This window comes from Amblyomma maculatum, chromosome 2 (assembly GCF_055883805.1).
Source record: "Amblyomma maculatum isolate TAMU_Amacu chromosome 2, ASM5588380v1, whole genome shotgun sequence".
NCBI classification, from domain to species: Eukaryota; Metazoa; Arthropoda; class Arachnida; order Ixodida; family Ixodidae; genus Amblyomma; species Amblyomma maculatum.
The window spans coordinates 28,612,013-28,633,392 of record NC_139345.1 but is presented as its reverse complement, the minus strand read 5'-3'; the positions used below and the strand labels follow the sequence as shown (position 1 = coordinate 28,633,392).

The following is a 21,380-nucleotide window of genomic DNA, read 5'->3' as shown; positions in this document are numbered from 1 at the left end:
GGCGCGGGGGTCGTTGCCCGAGGCTGCAGGCCGGAGCGAGTCCTGCCTTACAAACGGCCAGTATAAAATTTCAAGAGCTTGCACGTATATGCCAGGAGTGACTGCTGCTAACTGCGACTGTGCCAGCTTGACACCTTCGCGCAGGAAGGCCGGAGTGCGTTGCAAGGCGGTGTTGCCATCGCGCTCGCTTAGGCAGTGTGAAGGCTTGAGGCGATTGTCAGGACGGCGGCGGTCTATATGAAGCGGCCCAACGCTGCGTAGAGGTCCGCCAGGTGGCGAAGAAGGGCTACTGATGTGGGCCTCTGCTCTGGATCCGCTCGCCAGCAGCTGTCCATTACCAGGTACCTGCGCCCATGGTGCATGTCACACACTGGTATAACACTGGTGCCCGGAAAGCGGATCCCCCCCCCCCCCCCTCCTTCCCCGCCTTTAGCGAAACAGACCACCCGCGACACTTCGCATCGAAATGTATACTGGCACTGAAATGCTTCATCCGTGCATGGTCGATGCAAAATTCTCCATTGAAAGGTCCCGTGAGAAATATTCTCAAACGAGGACTTTGGTTAACTGATGGCTGAAAACGGCGACCCTGCAACACAGCTGCAAGACAGCTGTTCATGTATACTGGATATACTGCTCCACTGGAAGTGTTCCATATGAAGAATCCCATAAATCCATGTTTTTCAACTGGCTCATTTATAGTGTCCACGTTGAAAATAAGCATGTTGACTCCACATATGATGTCCCGACACACCATATTAATCATGTGGGAACTATATGGAAACGATACGGAGATCTTGAGAAACCTAGATGCTTCAGGGAAGCAGGCAACAAATCGCGCGGGAAAAGCGTGATCTCAGCAATTGTTGACGCTTATCTCCCAGCCCGCAGCAAAGCGAAGCTGTTGTCATGAGCAGCATATAGGAGGGGCGCATTCGGCAGCGCTTTTTATCCAGTCGCGGATATGAGAACGCTCTAATCATGGCGCATTCAAACGTACTGAACATGTTGTCATGTGGTAAAATTTAAACTCTGTGACTCTCATTTTTGCGGAACGAAAAGATACGCTAGGGCTACCTCGTCGGAAGAACCTGTGCTGCACCATTTCCGTAGCGCTCGACAAATTAACTGTTTACACGTGAGTGTTTAGAGCGATACTTAGGAAGTTAACTACATAAAATCTGTCAATTATTAAAACAGGCGGAACCAAAAAACGAGTGGGTACTTTACGCGAGTCCTAACGTTACTTGATTTCAACTAGAAGAAACGCTGAGTTATTTTCTTTAATCTTGGTTCATCAGCTGGGACAATCTGTATGTGCCAATTAAATGTCTCGGTTAGATGCAATCATGCTTTACAGAAATCCCGAAATGTCCAAGCTCATTGAAACAGAGAGCTGTTGACCCTCGGTAGTCTACAGTAAAATTTTCATAAAAGTTCGCCACATTCGATTAAGCAGTGAATATAATCAGCTACTTTCTAGGATATATACTTGAAGAACCAGCGACAAAATTTGTAGATTGCTTTGAGAAACAGCTAGCTGCGACGTTTACATCAAGGTATAACTTACGTGACTCTTTTTTTATTAATTACTGGTCTTCTGAAAAAAAGAATTTGACCAGTTGCTGGTTCACACTGCACTAGTGCGCATGGAAAGGCTCATAGGGAAGAGCACTCCAGAAAAAAAGAATTTCTAAGACGCGTCTCGGGACTTTGAAGTGGCATCGCTGTCACGTGGAAGTTTTTTTTTTTTCTTTTTTTCTTTTGCGCTAGCTTGTGATCTCGTGCCTGGGTTGTTCCAGCCAGCTGTACCTGGGTACGACAGTGAAGACGACGATGTTTCCTGCGCAGCGCGAGAAAACAGCATGCGGCGCATGAGTACGTGGCACCGTCTGTAGAACGCATGACGTACTAGGTACAGGAATAAAGTGAGACTCCCAAATGAAAGCAGTAGAGCGAACGCTCAAAATACTGCAGACCATTCCACGCGACTTCGAACAATCCTCAGCTAGTTCCACAGTTCTAGGACGCGCCCTCTGTTTTTAATACTTCACATTTGCTTGGGACACCCGTTATACATTTCCATGTCATGAGCATTATTATTATTATTATTAATTGGTTCACAGGAAGGGAAAGGCGCTGTATCTGTCACTTCCTCTGTGGACACTTGAACCGCGCCGTAATGGAAGGGAGGAAGGTGGAAGAAGAAATTGTAAAGAGAGAAAGGGGAGCCGTAGTGGAGCGCTACGGAGTAATTTCGACCACCTGGGGACCTTTAGTGTGCGCTGACATCGCACAGCACACGGACGCCACTTCGTTTCGCCTCCATCGAAACGCAGCCGCCGTGGTCGGATTCGAACCCGGGAGCTCCGGCACAGTAGTCGGGCGTCTTACCACTGCACCACCATGGCGGGGTAAATTCGTATTCTTATAATTACGTATGAGCAGGTCATATGAAATGTTTCAGTAGGGGCAAACGTCTGCATCAAAAAGAAAATCGTACGTACATCGAGTAATTACTCGCTTTGCGCGTAGTATCTGGCCTCGTAACATGATCTATAAACGTGATGTCGAAGTGGTTTACGGACCGCGCTAATAAACATTGGGCGTGAGTTGAGCAGTACCAATACTCTGTGTAGTTGCGACCTTAAAAAGTTGTAGGCGCAAGGACAGATCAAGAGACACCCTCACAGCGGGTCGGGACAGTTGACAGGCTGCGCTAGCCGGTATCCTCGCTCCAGGTGCTCTGCCACCTCGAACGGATCCAGCTCGGCGTATGGCTGCTGCGCAAGTGTCATGAGCTCCCAGAGCGCCACGCCGAACATCCACAGGTCGGAGGCGGCCGAAAACAGGCACGGGGGCCGAAGGCTCTCGAGCGCCAGCCACTTGACGGGTCGGTTCTCCCCGTCGCCCAGGCAGTGATAGTCGTCCGGGAACAGGTCCCGCGACAGGGCGCTGTCGGTCACCTTCACGTGAAGCCGATCGTCCACGCTGCACGAGCATTAGCGCGGTGATTCAGGTAATTACTCCGTGTACTTGACGGCCTTGATGGGTAGGAAGGTGGGAGTTTGAAAATCAGTTGGGGAAAGGAGCTTACTTCCCCACTGGGACGATAAGGAAGAGCTGGAAGAAGAAGGGAAAGAAGGAGGAGAGAGTGGATGTGCTTCCAAATTGTAAATACTTACACGCAGTTCCTAGTGCCCACGTCGCGGTGAACGAATCCTCGCTTGTGCAGGTACTGCAACCCTTCGGCCACCTGAATGGCGATGTCCACCAAGTCCTGCGTGACCAACACCTGCGGGGGACAACACTGCGTCAGGCAAAGCTATAAAATATAGCACGGGCGCCTTTGTTCACCTGGTCGGACTGCCTGAGGAAGCGCTTGAGGTTTCCAGCATTCATGTAAGGGTAGATGAGCAGCGGGGGGCCTGGCTCATCGCATGCGGCACCCACTACTGACAGCACATTGGCGTGGTTCATGCCCAGCAAGGACAAACCCTCGCGGACCGCCAGCGAGGCTTGCGCAGCTGATGCCTCTCCTGCGAGGGCGCATCTAATTGTATTCTGCGCAGCAGTGCGAAGCATTCTCCTCCGCCTTGGACACTCTGCAACCATGCCTCCAAGAACAGAAAAAAAAAGATAACAATAAAAAAGGCCGTGTACCCATGCATCAATGCGTTTTCAGTGACAGCCAGGTGTCGAAAGCGCCTCGTGTCCCCGATCTTTTCAAACATGTGCTGTACAATGCCTTGCTGAGTAAAAAGTCCCTCGGGCTGTATATTTTTGACAGGTGTGTCTGAACCAATAAGCATAGCTTTTTACAACGCAAATGACACCAACGCCTCATAAACAAGAAAGGTGGCCTTATTAGCTCTCTTTGTATGAGGAAGGCCGGATAGACAGTAGGAAGGCTACCTCACGATATTCTCAAGGCGCAGGTTATTGCTCCCGAAACACTCGTTTTCTAAGTAAGTGCTTTCAAAAATTGTAAAGCATTTAGATCGTGATATGAAGCTCTACTGTACATACGTAATGGTGAAATAGTTTCGATAAAGAGGACAACACTGTCGCCATTTTTCTTTCCTCGTGTTTTTGTCTCCCCAGTCCTTTGTCATGGGTGCAGCTGTGCGTCTGACTTCGTTTTATTGAGCAGATAAGTTTGAGAGCCCTGCTTTTCAAAACCTACATAGTCAAAGCTGTTTTTAGGAAACTGAACATGTCGAGTTGTACCCATATCGAAACCATGCCCATTCATCATTGATCTCACGGTCGTTCTATACGTATAACATAGCCCGAGTCGCTTTGGAACGTTAAACCCTACAAACCAATCCAAACCAAACATATTTTTCTTGCTCGGAACTGTTGAATTTGAACCCTTTAAGATTATGATAGATTCATGTTATTCACGACAAATGTGTGAAATTATATATAGCGCAGGAATCGCAGTTTTGTGCTTGTGCGTGTTTGTCACTAGTTTGGCGCTGCCGCTTCAAGACACTCCTCATTTGTCCCATAAGCTTCCTTTGACCACTACACACACCTGTGACTGTCTTGATGAGTACATTCTGCTCGGCGCCTACTTCAGCCCAGTCTTCCACCAGGAGGCCGTGCAAAATCTGTCCGAAAGTGCCTGCAGGGTAGAGATGGGCGCTTTAATGCGAAGTCCTTGGAGCAATTCTCAGAGCATAGACGCAAACTCAAGCCCATTACTTTCTTGGAATTCAAGTTTCAGTTAAAAGAACTGGGGATTATCATTATGTGGACTATTGTAAGATACTGTTATGGGAATATGGAAGGAATGGCCTAATCTTTCATTGCGCAGCAAAATCTTTCTTGCAAAGTTTGTCCTGCGATTGCTCGCATACACTGAAAACTAATAGAGAGCGTTTCTGACGTTGCCCCGTCGCGGTGGTGCAGTGGTAAGACGCCCGACTACTGTGCCGGAGTGCCCGGGTTCGATCCCGATCGCTGGCTGCTGCATTGCGATGGAGGCGAAACGAAGTAGCGTTCGTGTGCTGTGCGATGTCAATGTACGTTAAACATCCCCAGGTGGTCGAATTTACTCCGGAGCCCTCCACTACGGCACCCATTTCTCTCTTTTCGCTTTCGCACCCACCTTCCTCCCTTCCCTTACGGCGCGGGTCAGGTGTACGCAGAAACAAGTGTGCTAGATACTGCAACCTTCCTTTCCTGTGAATCAATTATTATTATTATTATTTCTGACGATAGCCAAAACGTTGTAGCGTCACCGTTATTATGGTAACTTCGAACAACATGGATACGCGCAGTAAGCCGTCGCGTCATCTACCCCATCGAGTTTTGCACGCGTTACCGGCTGCCTGCCGGCGCTTGAGGCCAAGCGGCAACGCTCCTTGCTGTAGTCCAGCTGATCTAGCCACAGCCATCTGGACATGAACTCTACCCGCTGCGTCATTCTCACCAGAAGCGCTGTTCTCACCTTCTCCGATTTCCTCACTCCACTAGGGACGCATCAGTTGACTCCTTCATAGCCACGTCGCTATAGACCACCACACTCCATGCGACGCAAATCTCTGGTTCGTGTTATGGAGCCGATGCGTTTCACGTTTCTTTGTGGTTCACCCTAGGGAACGCATACACGCCAACCCAATGCATATATCACACTGGTCTCTCCACCTGAAACGGTTGCCACAGCTTATTGGCCACTTTGTGACTTCCCAAGTGACTGCAGCCCCGCGACAGATGATGCAACCGTCAAAAATACATATGGTAATATGCTTGGGACATAGACGCATCGTATATAGCTGGTCACGTCCACCGCAGCGAGTGATCTCTGCACCACCAATTCACTCTGATTCTCACCCTTTTACCTCTAAACTTTCGTCCTGTGCATCCGGCCTCCGCTCCTAATACCACGAAGGCCACGCTCTGCAAGTGAGCCGACATCCGTGCGTCCCTCGCTTCGGTTTCGACTGCCTTGCTTATATGCTACTTCAGAACCCGTGCCCCACGCAGCAGTTTACAAGCCCAGCGCCGTGAGTACTATAGCAGTTCCCTCATCGCAGCTCTCGAGGCATTGCCCTCGCGTCGCTGGCTGCTCCTGCTGCACGCGATACCTTCGACCGCACCAGTCAACGGTGTTGCACGTCACATACAACCCGCAAATCTCAACGCGGATGGATTTGCTAACTTCAAACCAACTAACTGCTAGTCCCATCAGCTTGTCTCTCGACGTATTCACGACCAACCCACCGATAATTCTCGGGTGAATTTTCACGCACGTACCCTCTGCTTCTCACTCTTCCCATTTGACATTACTTGACCCATTGCGGACCAGTCCATTACTAATCAGACGGCCCGTAACAGACTTCTGCCCCGAACTCGCCAGAAAGTGACGGTCCTTTTTATACCTATTTATGCCTTTATTATTGTTCCTCACTCCCACTTCGTATTGTCTCTACCTGTAGCACACTCTTCGTTACTGCTGAACGAGGCTCCTGCATCGTCTTCACCTCATCTATGCTTCACCAAGTTCGTTCTTGGTATCAGAGCAATAAATGTGGCGGCCGCGCTATTTGCACGATTCGTATCCCCGAGGTAGCACCGAAATATTAGAGCAATGTTACATTTTTGTTTCAGTCGAACATTATTTTGATGTTTTGGCAACGTTACACATAAAGATTGGCATAATGTTTCCGTAAACATTTAAACACCATAAGTCTAATATGAATTCTGCAACACAAATTTAACATTCGTGAAAATGTAGACCAACCTTCCACGAGCATGTAGGTCTATACCGCTCGTGATGGTACACTGTACACAACTTGCACGCTTTGCAAAGACCACAATACAGCACAACTCCATAACACAGCACCATTCCTACGCTCACTGCTGAACAAATAGCATAGAGTCAACCTTTTATATCCATCGCCGACGGGTGTACCATGAGTGACAGCGGCGAATGGATAATAAGCAAAACTTTCTAACAAAATATTAGGGATGTGCTTGCATTCTACAGTGGGCATCATCTCAAAGCTCTAGTTGCAAAGAAGTGTTATTGAAAAAAAAAAAAACAATAAAAAAGCATGGCTACTAGAATAAATAGGGGCAGAAGTGCTGGTACTCAGTGTTTGAAATATATATGCTATGTTGTTTTATAGTTATGATTCAAATATTACTTTAACCTTTAGGAGACAAAAATGAAACAAAATTTGTTTGTAACATTAAAATAATGTTTATAATGCAACATAGAACGTTATATAACATTATCATAACATTCAACAGTCAACATTAGCAAAATGTTTCTTTTTAATGTTCTACGAATGTTATTTTTATGTCACAGAATGTTAGGCAACATTCAGACAACTTAGGTAACTATTTTGTAACGTTTTTATAATGTCCGGTGCTACCTGGGCCACAACGTTAACAGCAAAAGCCTAGGAGTCTTTCGAGGGAAGATCCGGGGGAATACTGATTGTTAAAGTGAAGTTTTACGATACGAAAAAAAAAAAAAAAAAAAGCTCTTTAACAACCTCACAAAAATGCGCTTCTACAGAATTTTTTTCTATAAAGCAGTCCAAAATGTGAACTAGTGAAGGCTGAAACAGTGAAAAAACATGAGTTCTGACCTTCTATGCGCATTCTATGCAAAAGCAACCTGCACAAATAGGTGCTGCTGCTCCACGTGCATCAGGTGTTTTTGGACGCTTTCTTTAGTGACCGGAAAATGAACGGCTGAATGCAAGCGTTGTAGTCTGATGCCCGTGCACGTACACTGTTTCTGCACTCTAACGAATGTAATTTCCAGGACCACGGGGAGTGGTCTGAGGTTCTGACCTTGATGAAGGTTCTCCAAGAAGGTGACTTTCCTTCTGTCAACATGGATCTCAGCAAGTCTTTCGGTGAGGTCTTCCCGGGCCCCATCGGGCGCACCGCCAGCTGCGCGTCAAAGAAGAGACGCCTTGCAATTCGGGTTGAAAGCATTTACTCAACTACTGCCCATTCAGAAGGAGAGCATGCTGATGCGATCGAGCGTGATAAAATCATTTCACTTTTACTTTTTTTCTTGTTGTTGTTGTTGTCATCGTGAACGCAGCTACGTCCACTGCGGGCCAGAGTTCGCACTGCGACCTTGCCCCTATATTAACCCGAGAAACCGTCGGCATGTGTGTGTTCTCCGAGAGACGGAAGTAAACACGAGGATACGCAAGAAGGTACACGTTTGCCGTCATGCAATGAGGAAAATGAACGGAGAACACAAAAGGGAACGTGAAAAAAGAGGAGAGGAAGTACGAGGCCTAGAGAAACCGAAGTTGGTGTCTTGCAACCTGGACAGAATTCATTTCCAACAAGACAATTTACTAGGCTGCATGAGGCCACAAAGAAAGGAGGTGTTATTCAAAGCTATATACAGCAAGTCTTGCAGATAGTGAAGTTGGTGTACAAGGACGCGAAGCCCCTTGGAGGTCCTCCAGAGAAAGGGCACCTTGTGGCATCTTGAGTCGTGTAACCAATTTCATATAGCCGAAAGGCGCCCAGTTTAGGCTGGTTACCACTTAACCATTCATGATTGTTTCGGAATCTTCGGTGAACGTGGCTGGATTGATTGTTTATAAAACCGACGTTGAACAATGCTCACCGCAGCCACTTGGCCAGGTCGCCAAATGTTTCATGTGTGGAATTGATTCAAAATCAAAATAAGTCCGAAAGCATACGGACGGAAAACGATACTGCACTGCATCTTCAACGCTTTTTTAATCAAAATGGGATATTTTTAGTCACCGACGACAGAAATAGGCATATGCTGACACCAACATAAAAAAATTGGCGTGTACCTTTTCTTTAGGCGGCCCAAAATATTTGTGAAAAGAGAACTTGCTCCAGATTTTGTTTTATGCCTGGGCTACGGTGGGTACCATGTAAGAGGCAGACCTATTTATTTCGTTTACTAATGAGCTAAATTAGGTAATTGTTCTAAGTTTTCTTCGGGCGTGTATATGCAGAATTGGAGCTCGTCCTCAAAATAGTATTGCTGCATAGAAAAAATGATGAATCATAAGTTTGTAGCACTCATTACGAGGCGCACAAATTTCACTCTGCATGATAGGCGGATTTCCATCACAGTGAGCGCATCAAGGTCACTCCGTCCGCGCATCACATCGCATTGCTGGTGTCACTTGCGACCCAAACGGGCGCGCGGCGTATCAACAGCGCGACGCAAAGCGCTGGGCGGAGCGAACTAAGTCAGAAATGCGCTCGCTACCGCTGTGTTACAGTGTGTTGCCGCCTATCAGGGTGACATTCATGTTCCTCGTAACACGCACCGCATTTTTTTTTTAATTTTTTCTATGACTATTCTATTTGGAGGACGAGCCCCAATTTACAACATGCCCCCCCCCCCCCCCCCCAAAAAAAAAAAAAAAGCCAAAATTGTTTACTACAGTTAGCTAATAAGCGAAATAATGCATTTTAATTATTACATGGTGTCCACCGTAAGCCCCAGTACAGCACCTGGAATTAAAAAGAAAATCTGAAGAAAGTTCACTTTCTAGTATGCGGAGACGTATACTGCGTATACTACTGGGATCACCCAAGCGGAGCATCTAAATTGTATGTGCCATCGCTCTGATTGGCTAAGCTATATTTCGTGGCGCCATTAACGGTAATGACGTAATTGCCCGTTGCCATAGCAAACTACGGCAACTACCGGGACTCTAACACCCCCCGTTTAAAGCTCACAGCCTCAAAAAAATCATGTATATGCATCTGACAGGTGATAGTTGGCAGGTGAAAGGGCCGTACTGATAGGTCAGTTTTTGTGACGTCATGAGACAAGATGACATGATCGAGTTGGAATGCGCTGCCAGCTAGGGCAACTCCTTCCATGTGTAAGAGTGATACGAGAATCAAGCCCGTCGAACTTCGAGTTACGTCACTTTGGTATGGCTATAGCTATTTCGTTATGTCACAACCATGTGTCCTAACACGGCACGGGTAATTCAAACTAAGGTCGGTATAGCATAACTTATCAGTGACCTTGACCTTCGGCCTTGACTTGACTTTTGATTTTTTCCACTGTATAGTGAAAAAAAAAAAATAAAGATTTAAACTTTTACCTTCACCGAAGCCATGAACCAAACCAGTATGTCTCGATCAGCACGCTGACATTGCCTTAATCAGGTTAAGCTTTCCTAATTTTACAAATATTTTACACTTACGTTTACGAAGCAGAAAGCAGAGTGGTGCTCAATAAACACAGACTTGAAGGCAACTATTATAGGCACAAAGACCATGTTGCCTAACGAAGGCAAGTGTGCATGAGCATAGTACGGCAGTTTTTTATCGCGTATTTTGTGCTCGTTTATTTGGTTTCAGCACAGCGTTCCTGGCCCGGTTATGTAACTCCCGCACTGTTACTGTTTCAGTCGACGATAGCATTTGATTTTCTAAATAAAACTCTAAAAATGCTCATAATTGTTCGAAATGACATAGAAAACAAATCATGTTATAAAATTATTGTGTAAATTATGGTAAGGACCGGGAGTTCCCCTTTAGGGGGAGGGGGGGGTGCTTTTGTTATGTAAAAAGCTCGAACTGGACTTTGCAATAAATTATAGGAAAATTTCGCCGAATTTTCCGCCAAAATCTCTGCTACTTGCATCATATATATATATGCGCCGACTGTGTGAAGCGGACGAAGAACCACCGCAGACATATCGGCCTGCCGCTGCAACGGTGTCCTGCAGCCAAGGCCGCAGCAAGCCAGGTTGCGAGAGCAGCACAATGGCACAATCGTGGCGCACGAATGCACCAGTCACGAGATATTTTTTTGTATTTCGTGGGCTTTCTTTGGGGCTTGGAAAAACGATACACGTGAGGCTTTCTTTATCGAAAATAGATAGAATGGGGGTTTTAGAAGATGCTGTCCAACTCTGCACATCACATCTGTTGACTAAAGGCAAGAGTTAGTAAATTAGAAAAATTATCTTAATTACTAATAAGTTAATTGCAGAACAAAATATGCCTGTGGTGCACCAGATGGCCTGCCAGCTGTATACACGTGGTTTCTCTGGCCTATCTCAAGTGTTTCATTTTTTAACCCTTGGCTAAAATTAGCTTGGGCACGCTGTATATTGTGTAAACGGGGGCCATATCTAGCATCGCAAGTGACGAGCCGTATGAGGCATCGAGATGAATGTAAGTGTTAAGAGATAGTCGGCTTTATAGGATATCTTCGTATGAGTAGCAGGAAAGCGCATTGACTCTCTATAGTGCCTTACACTGGGTTTTTCTAGTTTGGGCAATATATCACTTGTACCCGCCAAAAGGCTTAAAGGATCGCTGCGCCTGGCAGCATCTCGGGACGCAGAGCAGCGTTGTCACTGACCCGGGGCGCAACCAGTAGATTCCGGTGTCTCCTGGCTCTCGTGTTCGCCTCGGTATGGCGCCGTGGGTTCCAGCATCCAGGGCGGACCGCACGACAGCGGCCGGCCGCTGGACGACCAGGCCTGCCACGGGGGGGCTTCCTCCTCCCCGGGGGCAGACGCGCTGCAGGAAGAACCAAAGGGTCTCCGATGAAATGCCAATTCATTCGAGATACCTTCCCCCACGTTATCAACTGTCATTTACATTTAAACGTATAACGTACTGTTGCGTGTAAAGTGCGTTCCGGCTATTATAGAAGCTCGTAGACTTGTATTTTCACATGTAAGGCGTTTGGTACGCTCCTCGCACTGACCGAGGGAAAGAAGTAAAGCATCGCACACCGAAGCCGAAGCGCCCGCCGGTAAAGAAGAAGCCTGCAAGGCAGCCGCTTCCACGAAGCGGCGACCGCAGGAACACAAAGCCGGCAGCGAGCGCATTTCCGAATTGTCAGTGGTACAGCGCTAAAATGAACTTGCGTCAACCGGTGGGAAAGAGTATTCGTTAGAACGGGTCATATCAGCGCTCAATATAGTTGTTTCTATGGTACAACACGTTTGCGGTGTTCTTTCGAACGCGTGCGATAGCGCTTTTGAATCCCGTTTTTACTCATAGTCCTTAAACGGTTTCTTTAATCATTATCATCACTCTGGTCATTTGTCATTATCCCTGAGGTTTTGGGGAGTTTTAGATTGCATTTTGAGAGGCTTTTGAGAAAAATTCTTTCTTTTAGCTTCTTTTCGCCCTAGAAAGAAGAAAGTCTTTACTCTTGCATTTTTAAACCAGCAAATAATTCATCACAAAAGTTATTTTTTGGCTTCATTCTGAGGTACTTTCGACATGAAATACTCTCAATCGAGACTACCGCTGAAAGTTCTGAAATACGCCGGTGGTGAAGTGCTTGCTGCCGGCTCGTAGTCGAGTGTAGCGCGGTAGCGGCAGGTATAGGACGCGAAACAAAGCATGTGAACTGCTACGGAGTGCTTGCCACTTAGTGGCGCATTGGTTGTGCGCGCTACTCGCGCTTAGTGGCTTCCGCTTAGCACCGAGGATTTGCCTATGATATTACGCTGTAGCCATAGACGCCACGTCGGAGCGTGGCCAAGTGCTCGCGAGAAATCGGCGGCACACCACCGATGAGCGAAAGATGAAATTTGGGCCTATTCTAGTGAACGCGAGACAAAACGGGCGCTTGGTACGCCCATTTGAGACGCGCCAGAACCTGACGGTGAGACGCCCAATTGGACAGTCGCCAGTGATATGCTAAACGGGCCTGCCACTCAAACCTCTCGGTCACTATATAATGCTATCAGCTTTCCCTGATCAATGCGCTCAGCCTTCTACTAGTTTCTTTTTGTCATGCATGGACCCGCTATTGCATGGCAAACCACACACGTCCTTTCTACAGTGTTGCACGCAGCAATATTCGTTAGCGAAGCACTGACTGCCACATTCGTTTCTGCAAGACAAGGCCTAGCGAGTCACTGATGTAGAACCTCAGTGTGTAGAGTGAGTGACGGACGTAGTACCTTGGCGAAGCCTTGCGCACTCGGACGAGCCAGGCGACGGCGGCGGTGAGCGCCACGGCAGCCAGAGCGGCGCAGGCGCATCCAGCCACCACCACCAGTGAACGGGACGAGGACGAAGAGGAGGCCACCGGGGAAGGCACCAGCCCGGCGCGCCAGCTGCCCCGACCCTCATCGCTCAAAGCCTGTGCGTCTGAAAAAGGCGGTGCTTTTGAAGCGAAAGCTTCACTACGCCAGCTTCTCGAGCCATCAGCATCACGAAGGTTTTCAACTTCAAGCGACCTTGGGAGATGCTGCGCCTTTCCTTTCTTACAAACCAATTTACAATGGAAGCGAAAGCTTGACTACGCTAGTTATAGCAGGTCTTCATGTGACACTAAATTTGCCCTTCTAATGACCTTGACTTAATTAAGTGTGGGTGTCCACGATTTCGCTGTGTTTACCCAAATGTATACTTAAGCTGAGAAGGAGCCCTGGGTTGCGCGATGACCGCGCACGTTAAAGTAGTTGTTGTGGCTGTAGGAAGAAGGAAAAGAAAATGCACGGGCCTGCTACTGGCTCTGTAGCTGAGCAACCTCCTCAAATACTCAGTGAAATGAGAGAATATCCTCTCGAGAGAGATATCGAATTAATATGGACCCCAGCTCATGCGGGGAATCCGGGAAATGAGGCTGCCCATCAATACGCTCGAGAATTAGCCGGCCGAGCGGTGGCGCAAAATCAGGAACCGGAACCCTTCGGTGAGCCAGCCGTATCATACCACGAACTCACTGCACATTACAAAGCAATGAGAAGAACACTCCCACCACCCCATAAAACACTGACTAGACAACAACAAGTAATATGGAGACAGCTACAGATGGGGACCCTCCCCAATCCAAACTACATATAAAAATTCATAAATAAGGATATGAATCCCTTCTGCCGATTTTGCGGGGAGAAAGACTACTTCGAGCATATGATCTGGGCGTGCAAAGCCCATAAGCCTCCCTCAGAACTCTCGCCTGATCCCTCTAAAAAAGCTTGGGACAAGCTAAGGTCCAGCGATGACCATGGCATTCAGTTCAAGGCCGTCGAATGGGTCGGCGTTGCCAAAAGTCTCCACGGCCTGCGGCACGCTAGCTGACTTCTCCTATTCCTCCCACTTATTGTGAATAAAGTTTTATCAGCCTCAGCCTCCGCTGCCTCGTGCGGACAGAAAAGAGAAAGTAGAGAAGAAAGAAAAAGAAGAGGGAGAGAAAGACGCGCGCCGCCACAGCCGTCGTCCACCACCTAAGCGGTGGCGGGTGCAATGACGGCCTACAACAGATACAAATTCGGTGGCTGGCCCCCTTACCCCCTTCCCCCCCCCCCCCCCAAAAAAAAAATGAAAACATGATCTTGACCTAGTTAGGTGTAGGTGTCCACAAATCCGTGGCGTCCACTCAAAAGTATAAGGCTCCTTGCTTTCTCCAAGATCTAATCTAAATATAATTTATAAAAAAAAAATCCGCGGATTTAAAAGCGGGTTTAAAGAGGCTATCGCTGCAACATTCACAGCTTTCGCTATATCACTATGTTCAGGCCATGCTTAAACACCTTCAATTTTTTCATCTACCTTTCAACAGTCAGAGTACTTTTATGTGTGGTAATTTATTACACGATCAGTTTCTCTTATGGGCTAGTATATTCATTCCTCATTATCATGGACACTTCGATTCCAGGGCGCAATTGTCCTTACACCAAGTTATCTCTAACTTATTGCGAAGAAAAATAAAGCAATGATTAAGGACTGCTTCAGTGCTGTGTAGTGATCAGCGGAGTTTAAATCAGATGCAAATTTTGGGGGCTCCAAGCTGTTATCCTGATCGCACCCTCAGCTTGAAATAATGCTATACCGCAGCACGCGCTTAATGATGCATGTGGTACGCTTGATAGCCTCTCGTGGCATTATGACATAGTTGCTAATCCCACTATACCCGACTCATTCAGCTGGCAGTTTCTGAATCAGGCCGTCTGCATGGCATAATATCCAGAAAGGAGTTTGTTAACAGTCATTCATGCAATACAGCGAATGGAGAGGGACGTCTATTCGGAAGCTTTGCAGTTTAGAGCATAAGACTGGAAAAAAAAAAAAGGGGGCCACCAGTCAGTCATTTGTATTCTATAGTTGCATTCCTCTGAGATGCAGTATAATGAGCTTCACTGCAGGGAATAAAGCGGCATCAGCGATTAAAAAATAATATTAAGCTGTGTGTAAGATTTAAAATGCTTTTCAGCATGCAGACAACAACATGTTACAATGCCATTGTCTGCACCAGCATAGCGACTATTCATCATTGAGAAAGACAAGCTTTGTACAAAAAGAGACATGATATTTGACGCTAACTTTCAAGATCAATAGCATGTGCGGAGTAATAAAGTCTCAGATCCTAGATGCATGGTTACAGTATACTTTTATATCGGTCAAAAATAAAAAGTGATCCAAAATAAATAAAGAATGTAATTGTAATCTTGTTATTTTCGTAAGAATTGCATTAATTCGCAATGCAATTTAAATAGACTTCCGTGTTTTGAGGCGATATTCAGTATCATAATTACCTTTAAAAACAATTTTGTCGGACCCTCATTTGTGGCCTTTTGTGTTTACCCATCCTCATGTCAACAGTGATTGTGGTTAGGCGATGTTCTGTAGTGTCACGAACGATGGTCGGCTACATTGAGCTGCTATCGTCACACATACCTCTCGTAAATGAATCAAACCGAAAGCAAGCGATTAAGCGACGATCACCTTTGGCGCAGATCTTGTTGCGCGGTAGCGAGACCGAGGTAGCGTTGATTCTAGTCGCCCCGTAGGCCGAGGCGGACAGGTCGTAGAGCGTCGTGTCCGGCGCGGATACGTTGAGCACGATGAGCACCGGTACCTCGGCACTAGCCAGGCCCGTGCAGGGCAGCCGCACCCGGAAGCTGCGGGGCGCCACGGGCAGCGTGCCCCGGGGAGGCACGTCCAGCGTCGGGCTTCCGAGGGCCCGGTGGCCCCGGCCTTCGTTCACCTGGGGAGGAGCACAGCCGGTTCACAAAATAACCAAACGAAATCTTGACTAGGACGAAAAGCACGCGTGTCCTCTTCTCCGACTGCCCGAAGCAGAGGCAGGTCTTGGTATCCCTCGAGGATGACGATATTTTCACCGGTAAAGTACTTTCAGAGACAACCCGTAAGATAAAAAACGCGCTGATTTTGATATCGCCAGGGTATATGCTTATTGCAAGCATAAAGCTCTGGTGGGTGGCCCATACGAGTCTTTCCTCTTCGACACTTGCCGCACGTCCGAATTTCCTCCCGCTTAGGCTTCTCTTCGCAATGCTAAGCAGGAGCGAGCTGAAATGCCTCCTTGCATACGATACGTTAGCAAGACTGCTCCGTACTCAAGTTGGTACGTGAGGCCTTTGTGAGCTACATTTTAAAACGCAGTGCAGCACCGCCATCCGAGGCTGTTGAAACACGAACTATATAGGTCCGCCACTGTTTTGCTTAAAAAGCGTACAGATAGCTCAGCCTTTCGAAAAGCACCGAAAAACCAAGCCGCCGGCGGCATCGCGCTGTACTTCATATGCAGTTCTTGTAATTTTGCATCATGAAGTGAATAATTTGCACGATGCCTCGTCACGAGAAGTGTAGCAGGAGTAATGAGGAATTTTAGGCTTCCAGCAACGGCACAGAGCTTTGGTGAAAAGTCGGCCATTAGTAGCGTACAGTGTCCAACGGATACATGCAGCTCTGCTCCTGTACACCTGCACTTGAAGGCCTGCATGCCTTGTGCGTCATTTTTGAGCTGTTTTCCATGCTAGCTAGGAACGAAACCGCTCCGGAGTGTCCAGATTTCCCGTAAAGTGACGTGGTATGATCTTTTTTTTTTATGCGAAGCATATTTCTAGAGGTAAACCACAGCCCTTCGTGACGGTTACACGCCGTGCAAAGAATGTGGAATGCTACGTCGCACCACGTGATACGCTAACGTCACGACAGAGGAGAGACGGGGGTCCAGCTCGCGCCGTCGGCTGCGGTTGCACGCCGTGCGGACCACGTGTAACAAAGGAAAGAAAAGTTTAGCCAAGTGTAACCATGGAAAGCCAAGTTTAGCAATCAATATGCTTCGCATCTGACCAGGCTTAACCAAGCTAAGCCTCAGCCATTTTTTTTTCCGTGTTTTCAGCTTATTGTGGAAGAGAGTGGAAGGAAAAGGAAGGTGGGCAGCTGACCTGGACGTCCAGGGCGTAGGCGAGCGGCAGCGTCCCCAGCGCCTGCCAGACAAACTCCAGCTCGGATACATTGGCAGGGACGGGCACCACGAATCCCAGCGCGTACTCGTTGCGGCGGCCTTCCTTCACGTAGAACAACTCCACGTCCAGACCTGCGCAAAGGAAAGAACCCCAAGTTCAGCTTGAAAAAAAATTCTAGGAGGCACTTAGGACCCCTGACGATAAGAAAAAAGCCTTTGGGGCTAGTTCTACTGTAGTGCTTATTTGACAGAAATGTTTTGGCACACCTTGAGACAATTTATTTACTCGTTTTGCCATTATCAGATAGGAAGAGGACTTGGTACCCGAAAGTACCATGTCCCAAGGTCACATGTAACTCATCAGTATTACCATCATCCATCCGATGCCCCCGGCAAAGCACCTTTCAGGGGTGGAGTTTTTTATTTGGGGTGAAGGTCCTATACCATACAAGGGCCTCGACGAGCCATGAAGGCGCTCATGGTCAGAGGGCTGCTGCCCCCTCCTAGAACGAGGAGCTTAGTTCGCGGAAATCGCTTCGGTCGGGCAAAGCGGCCCTATAGATGACGAAGGGCAGAAGAGCGGGCTCTTCGGTGCCGGATTCTAGGCCATCAGCTCTACTCAGCGGCGGTGGCGCGCGCTCATTGCGCCGCTTGGTTTTCGGAACTTCCGGCAGATTACGTGTGGCGGGCGTCGATGAGCGGCTGTGGCGCGACCACGCTTCCTCCTTCCCCGTCGTCGTCGCGCGTCCACTAGCTACCACGTCTCTCTCTCTCTCTCTCTCTCTCTCTCTCTCTCTCTCTTACATCTTCTGCCAAAGGAGTAGGGGTGCCCCCTACATTGTCATGGAGACGCAGGCTGACTAGACAATGGGAATTACAACCTGTTTCTCATGAGTCAGGCGTGGAGTAGTGGTTTGCGCGCTCGGCTGTGAATCGGAGGGACAGTGATGCGATCCCAGGTGGAGACAGATTTTGTTCTTTAAGTGCCAGTACGGTAGACACCTTCTGCGTACATATTCTGGTCACAATACTCATGAGCCAATAAAGGTTTTCACCTTAAAAGTCTGCTCTGAAGGTCGGAGAGAAGAGGCTAGCTGAATAACCACACTTAACGGGAACGCAAGTGACCTCGTGGCTCAGCGGCATATATGCAGCTGGCGCATTGTCACTCCGCATGGTCACGCTGTTCATGCAAGGAGGTCAGAGTTGTCGCTGCTCGCAACAGCTGCAGAACCATACGCAAAACACGAGTTCAAGTGTGTCCCCACTAACGATCCCCTCTGTTTGGCTGCAATTTCCGCACCAGTTCAGTTGGTGAAGCACTATTGCACTCGATACGTCAGTGAAGCTAGCGCCATCTGCACTTCGGCACTCGATTTGACGACCTGCTGCACGAGTTATCCTGAGCTTGGCTACCGCGATGTCATATGTATCACGACGAAAAGTAATTTTGTAGTAATCAAATGGAAGCGCTTTTATGGCGTTGGCCATTATATGGAGCACACCCCGATCGGTCGCACTACTAAGTTCGTCCATTGTCACCGGTCAAAGAGAAAGGGGAAGTAAGAGCGATAAAAAAAAAAAAAAAAGAGCTAACGTAGGAAATACCCTGTTAAATAATCGGCGTGAGCAGGAGACTGGGCGTTGGCGGCGGCTTCTTCACGCTGACCTGACTCACTCTACGCTTTCACTTCAGCGCGGCGTTCCCAACACGATCTTTGTCTGAGATGGCAGTCCCAGATGTTTAAGGATCACCCTTTATGCGATGTCGTCGGTGTCGCTGCCGCCAGACTTTCGTTTCGTGCTGCACGTCTGTCTTGCTAAACCGACGACCGGCCTCTCAGTCGAGCAAATTCGGCTTCTCTAGTCTGGCGTCGCGCTTCGCCAAAACGACGAGCGTCCTCCGCATCACCTATAGCATTGCGGTGCCGCCCGCTACTGATTTTTCGGTCTGTTAGTTTGTTACCTCGACTGCCCGCAGAACAAATCTCGGTTAACTCCCTCTCACCCAGCAATTTACCTTCCAAGCTGCGGCCTTTCACCCAGATGATCAAGAGAGTGACACAAAGGAGCAGATGGCGAGGGTGTAACAAGTGATGTTGGGTATTTAAGAATACTTGCATTCTGTGGAAGCTGAAACTATCTATTTTTCAATCATTTCACTAATCCACTGTAATCTACTAATAATCCACCCCATCTACCGGTATCCAAACTAATCCACCATACTTCATCTTAATCCAGCAATGCAATAATGCACCGTAATCTACTTCCTACACCGATACAACCTAATTCAGCACAATCCATCCTTAATATACTTTATATTGCACCGTAATCTATTAAATGCAATTAAATCTACTGTTACCCCACTTAATCCACTGTAATGCATCATGATCCAGCGTAATCCACAGCAGTCTACCAGAATCCCCTTATACCACCTCAATCCATCCGCTCTAACTACACAGCAGTCCACCACGCGTCACGTCACGTGGGCCAAGTGGTGGCCGCTTTGATCGATAGCCTCGGACAGTCTTCAGTCACGCGACGACTCGGGGCGTGATGCGCCCTGCGTATAACGGCTCACGCTGTAAAACAAAACTGAAGTCACATGAATGTTTAAGGAGGCCGCCTTCATTACACGAGGAAGGCGGCTCAGCCGATCACGACGACCAGCACAATAGGCGATGACGCCTCGGTTGGATATCAAGCAATAACAGCGGCCATTTTAACTCGTTCATCAAATGTCGTCGTCGAACGATGTCGTTTTCACCGCAGGCGACAGGAACGTAGAGAGACGGCCTTCAAATTCGTCCGGTCCTTCGTGATTTAGGCAACTTATGCACTTTTTCTTCTCCTCAAGAAATGTTGAGAGAGCTGTTAGTAACTAGCGTCGCATCCCAACGAGTTCGGGAGAGCTTAGAACAGCAGAAACCCACTTTGTTTTTTTGATATACAGCCGTATACGCTTTGCAACACAGTGTGGACAAACGGTTATCGATGCGCAAATTACCACTGTCGCAGTCCAATCCGTTAAAATAGTGGCAGCTGCAACGCAGCCATGCACAACAAGCCGGTCATGTTTCTTCGGGTCAGCCATGACGACAACAAGATGCATATCGCGTTCAGCGACAAGGCAAGATGCAGCTGTCTCCACCTTCTTGTCCAGCACAAAGAAAGACATGCTTCTACTGCTCACACATAGGATCATTTCAGAACGGGTGGGAAAGAGCAGCAGTGCAAGAAAATCAAGATTTTCCAGTACAAGCATCGGGCGACGCAACGTCTCCTAGTTGAGGCTACAATTAGCAGAAACCTGATGTGAGAGCTCCCACCTACTGCAGCCACTGAGCTCCTGCAGATAGCTCAAGCTACAATTCAATTCATGGTGAAACCGGCATCCCGTGTCCATAATCGTGTCCAGCATCACATTGCCGTAGCGACCTCACTTCCCTCTTCTAGATTCTCCCGGGCCAACTATTATAGCGATACGATGTTTTACTGCGTCAACCACATGTCAGGAAATAACTGCACTTGTGTAAGTTGTATGCGATTGAAGACAGCAGCGCGATTATTGACACTATCACCATCGAAGACTGCAACTTATCAAATATCGGAGCCACACCAAAATGTCTGCAAACGAGTGTACACCCATCACAAAAATATTGCGCCATAATACGTTCTACAACTAAGCTAACCTGCTGAAGGAATGCATGAATGTTCTGTGTTCTGTAATGGTTTGGTTTATAAGGTTTAACGTCTCAAAGCGACTCGGGTTATGCATACGCAAGGAAGAGCCCAAAGAAGACTGTGAGAAAGCTTTGAGCTCTCTTTTCATTACGTTACTTGTAAGCATCCACGTGGCAACAGCGATGACGTGGCATGTGTAACGTAGTATCCTCGCCTGCGTCTCTGAGCAAGGATTTTTTTCTTAATTTGTTTTACATATAAATTGCGTCATATGTCGCAGATGAGGTAGGTCTGACGAATGCAACCAACGAGAACGCTATAGCATTGGCACATGCATACTTATAGGTATTTTATGGACGCAGCGATGCTGCCAAACATTTTGAAACAAACACAAACAAATGCCCCGCCGGGGTGGTGCAGTGGTAAGACGCCCGACTACTGTGCCGGAGTTCCCGGGTTCGAACCCGACCGCGGCGGCTGCGTTTCGATGGAGGCGAAACGAAGTGGCGTC

The 21,380-nt window shown here is 47.8% G+C and overlaps 1 protein-coding gene across 1 annotated transcript in view; it reads right to left on the bottom strand.

The window, feature by feature from the left end:
- Window positions 1-233: 233 nt before the first annotated feature.
- Window positions 234-21,380, bottom strand: part of LOC146198219 (tyrosine-protein kinase RYK-like) — a 31,113-nt gene continuing 9,966 nt past the window's right edge. The window contains exons 2-11 of the mRNA XM_084591863.1: window positions 17,166-17,317; window positions 15,697-15,958; window positions 12,930-13,119; window positions 11,366-11,526; window positions 7,816-7,917; window positions 4,541-4,630; window positions 3,358-3,539; window positions 3,186-3,295; window positions 2,692-2,991; window positions 234-345 (exon numbers count right to left, since the gene is read on the bottom strand). Of these exons, the coding sequence (XP_084447989.1) occupies window positions 234-345; window positions 2,692-2,991; window positions 3,186-3,295; window positions 3,358-3,539; window positions 4,541-4,630; window positions 7,816-7,917; window positions 11,366-11,526; window positions 12,930-13,119; window positions 15,697-15,958; window positions 17,166-17,317 (1,661 nt within the window). The remainder of the gene's footprint in view (window positions 346-2,691; window positions 2,992-3,185; window positions 3,296-3,357; window positions 3,540-4,540; window positions 4,631-7,815; window positions 7,918-11,365; window positions 11,527-12,929; window positions 13,120-15,696; window positions 15,959-17,165; window positions 17,318-21,380) is intronic.